Here is an 11,468-nt window from a genome sequence, read left to right on the forward strand (position 1 = left end):
CACGGAAGGGTACTTTTGTCAGTTTAATATTTTCAAATAATTATGGACCAAACAGTAAAGGCGTTTGACCAAAGGACCAAATAGACATGGGTGTTGTAGTCTTAAATTTGCGGTAAATACGGATTCGATGCTCGGACTTGAAAAGATTTTTAAAGCAAAAATATATACAAAATTGTCACAGGATCAAGAGACACTAGGACTCAGGATTCCACCATAATCATTCATATAATTAATATATTTATTTCCAAAACAATTATAGCTCACATAAAAATAGGGACTCTAATTCTTGCCAAGGTAGATTTTTAGAAGATTAACTGTAAATCGAAAGCATGGCATATCAAAAGTACTAAGACCAAGCATAAACCATCAAAAGAAATGACAATCAATTAAGAAAAAATCATAAAACATTTAATAAAAATGCAAGAAGTCATAAAAGAATTAAATATAATTTTTATATGTGTAAAATATGGCTTCCTCCATCATCCCAGTATTGGGGTTTAGCTATTCATATCAATCACACACTCAAAATATTAATTCAAAGTTCAAAGTGTGATTAAAAGAGTCAAAAGTTATAAAATAGTGGTTCTGAGACTCACAAAACACGTCCAACAGAAACGATAGAATATAACTGCAGCTAACTGCGACACTTCGCTGATGCTGTTGACGCTGCTGAAAATAAGTCTGCCCTGGAGAGTCTGTTCTTCGTGTTCTTGAAGCTTTTTAATGGCAGCAGCAGCAGCAGGTGAACATTGCTGTTTTTCCTTCTTCTTCGCTCCTCCTGGCTCTGGATCGACTCCAAACTCTTCATCCCCCTTCTCTGACATAAAACCAACTATTTATAGGCTTTAAATCCCCTTGAAACTCGATCAAACCCCTTGGAAATCTCCATTATTCTTTACGGGTTGTTTGAAGAATAATCTTCTTCTTGTTGCGTTACAGGCTGTTTCTAGCTATTCTCTCGTCTCAAATATCTTCTAGGACTTTTACCCAACTGTTTTGATGTATATCCCACGCAAGATATCCCATAAATCTCTCAAACTAATCTCAAACCCTAAACAGAAACCGTGTGCACTGTCTTGACTTTGTGTGGATTTTCTGACTTATCCAGCCCAATTAAATGGGTCTAATAGCTTCTAACAGGTCCCTTATGTCTTGTAGAGTCCGTGGGTACCAAATTTGCCCATTTAATCGCCTCCTAGGTCGCTCAAATCATTGATCCAAAACTGTTGACGCTGCTGCCTTTTTTCCCGCCAAAATCCAGTTTTGAAACTTTGAAGACGACCTCCCCCTATCCAGTTCCGGTGTCCCTTTAGTACATGCCCTGAAATGGGGTGCCCCTTAGTAATTAGGTTACCCCTTATCCAAAGTGAGAGTCCGTATAGTAATTTTCTCCCACGAGCGCAAAAACCACTTTTTAGCCAATTTCGCCGCAAAAGCTTATTTCTCCAAAAACACCTACAAAGACATAAAATAACCAAATAAGTACAATATCGAGTACTAACAATATATACAAATGAGCTATATTAGACACATAAATGCGTCTATCAATGGGCCCACCTAAAAAAAGGACCAAACGATATTTTTCCCTTTTTTATATTGATTTATTCTTTAAAAGATTACTCTAATTAGTACATCATAATTTACATATATATCCTCAAAACTAGTGACAAAACCCCTAGGTGAACAAACTAGTGATAAGAAAAAACCGGTCATATTATTTCTACCAAATAAAAACCGTTTCAAATAAAACTGGGACAAAAACCCCAAGTCAAATGATAATGAGCAAATTTAACTTTTTTTATTTAAAAAAAACCCAAATGTACCCTTTCATCTTTTCTTCTTCTTCTTCTCTGATTTCTTTTTTTTTTTTTTCCTACTCCTTATCCCACCACCATCATCACCAGCAGCAACAATGGATCTCCACGAACACCAACAAAAATTTTATTCTCCCCCGACACACCACTTCCCTGTAATTCCCTGTAAATTTAGTTTGTTCATTGAGAAACGGTTGTTGTTATTAAAGCCGAGAGATCTAAATCGAGAAATTCTTTTCTCAATCGTTCATTTCAAGTCCCTAAAACTGAGAAAGGAAGAAGCAGCAGTTGCCGCTGTTATCACCTGAAATTAGATCGAGATAGAGATGAAGAAGCAGAAAAGAACGGCGCTGATTCAAGAGATGAAGAATTCGAGAGACGTTTTCTTTCAATCATTAGTTCATTCATTTCCCTAAAACTGAGAAAAGAAGAAGCAGCAGATGCCGCTGTTTTATCACCTGAAATTGAGAGTAAATCTCATTGCTGTTGAACGAGAAATAGATCGAGAATTGGGAGATGTGAAAAGGGTAAGATAGAGATGATGGATTTGAAACATATTTAAGATGGGTTGAATCTGAGATTGCAAGAAATTGGATCTGCATCTCGTCTGGGGTTGATTCAGAAATTGAAACTCAGAGTTGAGTTAGATTGTTGTGAAGATGTGAATTAGGTTGTTGCTGGTGAAATTGAGGTTCTGACGATGGAAATTGGTTAGGGTTTGGTTTCTGCTGCTCCTGTAGATATCTGAGATGAATGGAGAAAAAGATGGGGATTGGAGGAATTTATGGTTGAGAGAAGGCTTACAAGGAAGAAGTAGAAGAACTGAAGTTGTAGCTGGTGGTGATGATGAAGTTGCAGAACCAGTTGCTGCTACCACGACGAATTTGATATGAAATCGAGGTCTTGTTGTGATGAATTTATGAACAGATTTTTCCTGAAATCGAAGTATGGAAGAGGATGATGATTGAATTGAAGTGGGGGTTTCTATAACTGAAGAATTATGTGATGTATGTGAACTGATGGTGCTATGGGTTAGGCTCTTAGATAGAGTTTGTCATAGAGAAGATTCAGTCGATGGAGGATTTAGAGATGGTTTTGGTGCAATGGAGTTGGAGAATGACAGAAGCTTGAATATGAGATGTTGCAATGAGTAAGTTGTGGATGTTGGGCAATGAGTTTGTGGTTGCTGTGTGATTGTTAACAGGTTTTTGAGGCAGCAAAGAGATGCAGGTGGAAGTGGTCTGAGTTTGAAATGCAATTGGTGTTGTATATGAATGAATTGCAGGTTACCTGAGCAGCTGCAGGTGGTATATGCAAATGGGGTTGTGCAGGCGACTGAAATGGTGTTGGTCTGTGTTGCATACAAGGAAATGGAATAGAAGATGGCAGTGTTGGTTTGATGGACAAAGGCTGTGACTGAAGAAAGAAATAAATTGAATTGATGGCCTGGTGGTTGAAAGAATAGAATGAGGTTGTTGATACAATGATGTTGGCTTGAATGAATGATTGAGAAGATTCACAAATAGATGAATGCTAGGAAAAGCAGGAAAGTATTGTGGAGTTGTGGATTATAGGGTTGGAATTGGAAGTGCAGGTTAAGATGCAAAGAATAGGGCCTGCTGGATAGTGCAGCTGGAGTTGAAGCAATTGAAGGTGGATAGTGCAGCTGGGTTTTAACTGAAAGTAGAGCTGTGTTACAAGAGATGATGCTGTAAACCAGAGAAGAAATTAAGCTTAAATGAAGTGCAACTACTGATGAATTCTGATGAAACCAATTATGGTTTCATCTTATTTATGATGAAACCATAATCGGTTTCATCGTATTTATGCTGGAACCAAAATAGGTTTCATCATTTTTTGTTGGAATCCTTTTTGGTTTCATCATTTTTTACTGTTGTTTATTTGGTTTCGTTTGCCATATGAACATTATACTTGTACCTTACTTTCTTACATACAGTTATTGGTAGTTGTACTTACCATCAAGATGTTTCTTTTACGGATGAACTAGCACAGACTTACAGTTGAAACTTCATTTAAACATGGTTCCTATATCACACATGAGTTTAAATCTCTTTTAAGTTTGGTTTGAAATCGAACACACAACTAAATCAATTCGACAAGAAAAAATGAATTCAACGGTTGAAACCATTCTTAATCAATTGAAATCTCTTAGAAAATATTATAAGCATTTTGACAGGAAATATATAATGTTGCAAAATGCTATCACAACTTTCTAACAAGTATTACAACTAGTTGATAGTTACACCAATGTTTTCATTGATCTGCTTTTGCCATTAGGATTTTGAATGCCAACTTTGCTCTCATGTTTCCCATCTTTTATGATATCCCCTCTTCAGAAACTTCATTTTCCCTTGAACAGGCTCTTCATGCAATAGCTGAAATGAACTCCAAAATTTCACCTGAAATTACAAACAAATATTTCAAGCACCTGAAAAAGAAATTGATTCAAAAATTACAAACACACATAGTTGATTTTAGCATTTCAAAATCAACATAATTGGATTTTAACTTATCCTTTTTGCTCACAACATGTATAGCTTTTAGAATTTGTACGTTTCTGGTTGATTAATTGTGTCATCGATCTCTTAAACGTGGTCAAACCGAATCTGGAAATGGTGAAACCAAATCTGGTTACATCACATAAACTTTAAGTAAAAAAATCAACATAAATTGATTCCAAGCATATATAAACCATAATTAAAAATGATGAAACCAAATTTGATTGCATCAAAGAAACCAATTAGTAAAAATATCAACAAATTTGGTTCCAACTATAAGTAAACCATAAATGAAAATGATGAAACCATAATTGGTTCCATCAAAGACACTGAAATAAATAAATAAATAAATAACGCCAACAGATTTAGTTCCAACCATAAGTGAAAATGATGAAACCAAATTTATTTACATCAAACAACCATTAAGTAAACGCACCATCAGAATTGGTTTCAAGCATATGTAAACCATAAACAGAAACGGTGAAACCAAATCCGGTTACATCAAACAAGCATTAAGTAAACACACCAATAAAAAATTGGTTTCAAGCATATGTAAACCATAAACAGAAATGGTAAAACCAAATATGGTTACATTAAACAAAAGTTAAGTAAACACACCAACAAAAAATTGGTTTCAAGTATATGTAAACCAAGGTAGAAATGGTGAAACAAAATATGGTTTCATCATACAAACATCAAATAAACACACCAATAGAAATTTTAAAATTGAACCGTGAATAATAAAATGAAAACAAATGAAACCTAAACCTAATTAATAGCTACAAACACATGAAAACATATAAAAATTCACTGATGAAACCAAACCTAAACCTAATTGCAAAAATTATTGATGAAACCAAACCTAAACCTAATTATCAAAATCACTGATGAAACCAAACCAAAAATCATTGATTCATGTTGATTTCACCAAAAAAAAAGAATAACACCATCAACACAGTTTTGAATTGACAAATGAGAAATACGACGAAATTTACTTCACAAAAAAATAGTGCATACAAAATTAGTTGATATGGTTCTTACCTTTTGGAATATTTTCTTCGATTTACTGTTTGGAATTTGTTCCACTGCTTTGTTTAATTTTTCATCTTTCTTTTTCTTCTGTTGAGTTTGTTTCTTCACCATCTTGTGTTTTGAGACGATTTAGGTCAGAAATTAGGTTTATAAATGATTCGATTCATAATTATGTTTCACTAGTTGAAGTAAGTAAGAATTGAAAAAGAGAGAATCAAAAATCGGTGATGATTTTCACAGATCTGAGAGTTTTTGGATTTTTAGGGAAGGGAGTTTAATGGGGTTTTTTTTTGTTGGTCGTTTTCGGGTTTACGAATGAAGATACAGTGGGTGGTTTATTCTTTAGTTATTTTAGGCTGAATTAGGGGTAGGGAAGTTTAGACTGTTTAGATGATTTGGGGTTTTTGTATTACTTTTATTTGGATGAGTTTTATGTGGATGGAGAGTGACACTTTTGGGGCTATAACTCGCGGACCGATATATCCTCATATTTATTTAATTTTATCGGCCCCATAGGGAAACAAAAGTCTTCACTACTTTCTCCGATTACATATCTCAGGAGTAATTCAAAACTCAGATAACAAAAAATATTATTACAAAATTTTCAATTAATTTAATCGTTTGTCACATGAAAAAAAAATCTACCCAACTTTAAAACATTAGAATAACAATAGTAATTGCAAAGTCATCAATTGCCCTAACTTTTCTTTAGATTAGTGGCTTAATTTCCCAACAGAGATGAGCAAGATGATAAAAAAAATAAAAAAGGGATTTTTTTCATCAAAAAAAAAGAAGGATTACAATTAAAATCTTTTCAATCTTTTTTAGGATTCTATGTATCTGAGATAGATTTATGAAAAAATAGCTAAAATGTCCCAATTTGGATGTCATGGTTGCCAAAATGCCCTGAAATTTTAAATAAAGTTAAAATGCCCCATTCTGTCTATTATAACAGTGGGTGCAGTTAAGAGGTCAATGACTGCTATTTTGACCAGTCAATGGTCATATGAAATGTCATATATAGCCTTCCATTCCCCAAATGAAAAAACAGACACGTGATTAAATCCTAGGTAGCAGATAGGTTGTGAGATCGGACGGCTAGAGACGCGTTCTATGTGATACGTGTCACCACAAAAACAAGACACGTAGCATATGAAATTTCACTATTTACCCCTTTAGTTGATGTTATTCACTACGACACGTGGCCGAATAAAAAAAGGAAACGTGGCACACACTAACCTACGTGGCGGACAGCAGCAGTTGACTGTAATAGCACGTACCGCCTGTACGTGCGACAAAATATTCGACACCCTCTTGTCCTTCCTGCAAGCCACAAGGAAAAAAAAAAAAGAAACAGATCGAGATTTTGAGAGGAGATAGAGAAAGAGTTCCAGTGAGAGAGAGAGATAGAGAGTTAGATCGAAAAAGAGAACGAGAGAGTTAGATCGAAAGAGATCCAGCCCTGATTGTTGACCGGAGTGCTTGGGTTGTTTAAAAAGGGTTCTTCTTCTTTGTCAAAAGGAAAGTGTAAGTAATCTAAACCCTTTTATTGTTTTTGTTAAAATCAACTCATGACTGATTTTGTTTTATGTTTTTAGTTGAACATGATTGATGTTTGACATGATTCAGTGATTAATTTAGAATTTCTGAAATTAGGGTTCCTAAAATTGGGAATTTAGAATTTAGTTTTTTTTCTTTTTTGGACTACAGAAAATTGGTATTGTTCATGTTTGATGTTATAATGGGTACTGTTTTTGTTATGAAATTGAAATGTGTATTGTTGTTGTTGTTAAAAATTGAAATGTTTCCTTCATGTTATAGTGGAATTTTTGAAATTGGGTATGAATGGGTTCTGTTGTTCTTAGAGTTTTGTTAAGCATGAAATAGAGTAATCAGTACAGTAGTAATTTCCTTTCTTCATTTCCAGCATTATGTACTTTGAATGGTGTTGGCCAGCCAGGATAGTGCATTTGTGTGTTTTTGTTCATTTCTATTCTTGGATTGGCTTAAGACAAGAGAATGATGGTATATCTAGGTAGCTAATTATACCATAGCTACTTACGATAATGCAGTGCAGACAACTTAACAAAATCAAGCCCTTATTAATATTGAGCTACTCATACGCACATTTGCATATGCTGATTTTGAAGATGGTATAATGATTAGGTAATCCATGGTCAATGGTGTGGGCATCCATGGTATAATGATTAGGTAATCCATTTATACAAATGACCCATTTTCCATTTTGTTTTTTGCTCGCTGATTTGGTTTTTGGTGTTGGTGATTCTCCATAATCATCTTCTTCTTATATGAAAGCAGTACTATCTTCGTAGATCAAGAAAAAAATCTTGATTCAATTTGGAAAATCGGTATCTAGGTTTGGATTATTGAGTATTGGTTTTTCTTAGATCGAAATCTACGTTTTCGATTTGTGATTCTCTGATTGAATCACAAGAATTTCTCTTAGAACAGAGAAGAGAAAGGAAAAACGAAGAGATAGGAAGAACACAAAAATTGGGTTTTTCTATGAGAGAAGGATATCGAATGACATTAGGGGCGGGTAAGCACACACGTTTGGGAACGATGGGTATCCGGTCATTTCCACGTTTTAATATTTTGGACCTCCAGATAAAAGAAAATTCCGGTCGGACCCTATATAACTATAAGTATATGGGCTTAGGACCAAATAATAAATTTCCTAAAGGCCCAGCAAAAATATCCATGCCAATCCCGATTGATTCGGGCAAGCCGATTTAAATCGGTATATGATCTCCGTGTTGACTCAACGGAAGTACTCGAGAAATGTGGTGTTATAGGGTTTAAGTTTCTCATCACTTCTCACTTACAGGAAAGAAAGAAAAAATGGCTTCGTTCTGTAGATCAGCTGTGAGGTCAGGGATGAGATCCATGGCTGCGTTACGGAACCAAAACCTAAATTCAAAACCTTTCTCTCCTCCGTTTCCTCTTCCAACAACAAGCTCTCTTCCTCGCACTTCTAGGTTAAACCTCCACTTTTTGTATCAATTTTGCTTCTAGAAATTCTTAGGCATGTTTGTTCATTCCTTTTTTTTCCCCTTCAGATTTGCAGTGGCCCTGGCAAGTGTGGAATCAATGATGCCTCTTCACTGTGCAATTGCTAATTCTCGTCTCAAATCAAGTATTGCTGTTGACTCTAGTTGCTGGAGTTGGATGTCCCAAGGTACTACCTATCTTTATCTTTCTATGTAAGTTTATTTGGATTTTAAATGATGCCAATTAGTAAGGATAACAAAACTAAAGGAGAAAGCATGAGATGAAGAAAATAAACTTTCAGATTTTTCTCAAGTTTTGCATTTCCTTGCCTAGATTATAATGTGAAAACAATGAATAACGTTGCCTGATTTCTCACTTTGGTTGTTGAAATGAGTTTGTAATACTGCTTGATGTGTATTAGAATTTAGAATGTGCAATCATATTAGTCTCTGACCTATGTTTCTACTGAATCGTATAGGGCTTTCATTACCATTGTGACGAAGGGACTCATGGTGCGTTAACAGTTAAAACAAGACTATATTGTACGCTCTGCATTTTCTCTATCTATGTTTTCGTGCTTAAAAATTATGAAAATTGTTTAAGCAGCTAATATGCTAAACACTGCGATTGAGTTATGACTGCCAAGTGCAAAGTTTTACTTATTTGATGTTACCTGGAAGTGGATTCTTGAAAAATATTTTGGTGATAAAGTGATTGTTCCTGGATACAATCCCGATAATATTCTCTTTTATACCATTATTGTTTCTGTTCCAAGTTCAAAATTCTATCGTTTGTTCTAAACTGCGATGACTCAATATTTGGTTGTCACCAAATATTTGTTCCAATTTCATTATTACCAGATAAGGTCATGGGGATGTTAGTAGGTCATTGTGGTATAGAGTTTTTAGCACGGGAGAATTTTGTTAAATGAGCTGTTAGTGGTGTGGTACAGACTACAGATATTTGAAAGATCTAGTTATAGTGTGTTGTATGCTTGGATTATCTCGATTTGAAGTCACTCGGTTTAGAAAGGATGGGTATTAGGAGATGTGGATGCTGCTAAGGGCAGCTTCTGAGACTATTTATCATGTTTTTCCCAATGTTCCATGTCCTTTGTAGTGTCTTTTCCATGTCCTACATGGCAGATAATGCTCCAGTAGGTTTGTGAATATATTTAGGTAATCCATGAACATATGATAAGATATTTGAATATATGCGATGTAAGTGGATGAAAGAAGGATTTTGTATCATTTAACTTTTTTTCTTAGGGATTTTGTATCCTTACTAATTTTTTTTAATTTTTTTTTATGTACGCACTAAAATCAACCAAAACAGTGGTTACATAACTTGTTATAGATGCATAACTTTGTTATCCAAATGCATAATTTGTTATGCAGTGGAGAAAATTGTTGCATAATTCGTTATGCGCCTGCAGAATGTGTTATGCATCTTTTTTGGTGGCTGCATAATAGTTATGTATCAAGTTTTCGAAAATTTTGCCTAAAATGATGATCACCTCCGATTTTTTCGTGAAAAACAAAAATTTGATAATCTTGTTTGTACTCGTTGCGTAGCTCTTTTAAAAAGATTTCCAATGATATAAAATTTGTAAAATTTTCCAAGGCGCGGATTTTTAAATATGTTATATCCAAATTGTGTTACCAATTATACCCCTGATGCATAATCCGTCATGCGGAAGCATAATCCGTCGTGCATACATTTTTAATAATTTCATATAATTATGGGTGTCACGGAAATAATAATGGATGTCACGGTACCTAAAATTAATTGTGGGCCTGACAATGAAAATATTATTTTTTTGGGTCTCCCCCAAATTTTCCCACAAAACATGGCATGCTTTTGGGTTATTGATGATGGATACATCCTGATCAACTGGGCGTCCGCTTTTTTGGTTGGATATATTTGTTAAATATAAACTGTCAGATTTAGATAATCCATTTAAATTAGGTAATCCATGGCCAATGGTGTGGGCATCCATGGTATAATGAGTAGGTAATTAAAACTTATAATCTAGGCAAAGAAATGCAAATAATTAAAACTTTGCACTTGGCAGTCATAACTCAGTCGCAGTGTTTAGCATATTAACTGCTTAAACAATTTTCATAATTTTTAAGCACGAAAACATAGATAGAGAAAATGCAAAGCGTACAATATAGTCTTGTTTTAACTGTTAACGCACCATGAGTCCCTTCGTCACAATGGTAATGAAAGCCCTATACGATTCAGTAGAAACATAGGTCAGAGACTAATATGATTGCACATTCTAAATTCTAATACACATCAAGCAGTATTACAAACTCATTTCAACAACCAAAGTGAGAAATCAGGCAACGGTATTCATTGTTTTCACATTATAATCTAGGCAAGGAAATGCAAAACTTGAGAAAAATCTGAAAGTTTATTTTCTTCATCTCATGCTTTCTCCTTTAGTTTTGTTATCCTTACTAATTGGCATCATTTAAAATCCAAATAAACTTACATAGAAAGATAAAGATAGGTAGTACCTTGGGACATCCAACTCCAGCAACTAGAGTCAACAGCAATACTTGATTTGAGACGAGAATTAGCAATTGCACAGTGAAGAGGCATCATTGATTCCACACTTGCCAGGGCCACTGCAAATCTAAGAATTTCTAGAAGCAAAATTGGTACAAAAAATGGAGGTTTAACCTAGAAGTGCGAGGAAGAGAGCTTGTTGTTGGAAGAGGAAACGGAGGAGAGAAAGGTTTTGAATTTAGGTTTTGGTTCCGTAACGCAGCCATGGATCTCATCCCTGACCTCACAGCTGATCTACAGAACGAAGCCATTTTTTCTTTCTTTCCTGTAAGTGAGAAGTGATGAGAAACTTAAACCCTGTAACACCACATTTCTCGAGTACTTCCGTTGAGTCAACACGGAGATCATATACCGATTTAAATCGGCTCGTCCGAATCAATCGGGATTGGCATGGATATTTTTGCTGGGCCTTCAGGAAATTTGTTATTTGGAGACACCTTCTTATTTCAACAATGTGACTTTTCTGTTCTTCCTCAAAACTTTGAAATTACCTCTGAGATATTTGAGATTACTC

General features: G+C 34.8%; 2 protein-coding genes across 2 annotated transcripts; one reads left to right on the forward strand and one right to left on the reverse strand.

The window, feature by feature from the left end:
- The first annotated feature begins 6,707 nt into the window (after positions 1–6,707).
- LOC113335173 lies at positions 6,708–9,133 on the forward strand. The gene is made up of 4 exons (XM_026581303.1): positions 6,708–6,892; positions 8,214–8,364; positions 8,446–8,564; positions 8,856–9,133. Exons 2-4 carry the CDS (start codon positions 8,228–8,230, stop codon positions 8,873–8,875), a joined length of 276 nt encoding a protein of 91 aa, XP_026437088.1. The 5' UTR covers positions 6,708–6,892; positions 8,214–8,227; the 3' UTR covers positions 8,876–9,133.
- Positions 9,134–10,506: 1,373 nt separating this feature from the next.
- Positions 10,507–11,233, reverse strand: LOC113335158. Its single transcript, XM_026581284.1, has 3 exons — positions 11,069–11,233; positions 10,903–11,021; positions 10,507–10,611 (listed from the first exon to the last, which is right to left on the reverse strand). The coding sequence occupies exons 1-3, from the start codon at positions 11,203–11,205 to the stop codon at positions 10,592–10,594; spliced, it is 276 nt and encodes a 91-aa protein (XP_026437069.1). The 5' UTR covers positions 11,206–11,233; the 3' UTR covers positions 10,507–10,591.
- Positions 11,234–11,468: the final 235 nt, after the last annotated feature.

This window comes from Papaver somniferum, unplaced genomic scaffold (assembly GCF_003573695.1).
Source record: "Papaver somniferum cultivar HN1 unplaced genomic scaffold, ASM357369v1 unplaced-scaffold_139, whole genome shotgun sequence".
NCBI classification, from domain to species: Eukaryota; Viridiplantae; Streptophyta; class Magnoliopsida; order Ranunculales; family Papaveraceae; genus Papaver; species Papaver somniferum.

Coding starts and splice junctions, on each gene's coding strand:
- LOC113335173 (XM_026581303.1), top strand. CDS start 8,228: ATGGCTTCGTTCTGTAGATCAGCTGTGAGGTCAGGGATGAGATCCATG. Junction 8,365..8,445: donor TCTCTTCCTCGCACTTCTAG/GTTAAACCTCCA, acceptor TTTCCCCTTCAG/ATTTGCAGTGGCCCTGGCAA. Junction 8,565..8,855: donor CTGGAGTTGGATGTCCCAAG/GTACTACCTATC, acceptor TGAATCGTATAG/GGCTTTCATTACCATTGTGA.
- LOC113335158 (XM_026581284.1), bottom strand. CDS start 11,205: ATGGCTTCGTTCTGTAGATCAGCTGTGAGGTCAGGGATGAGATCCATG. Junction 11,022..11,068: donor TCTCTTCCTCGCACTTCTAG/GTTAAACCTCCA, acceptor AGAAATTCTTAG/ATTTGCAGTGGCCCTGGCAA. Junction 10,612..10,902: donor CTGGAGTTGGATGTCCCAAG/GTACTACCTATC, acceptor TGAATCGTATAG/GGCTTTCATTACCATTGTGA.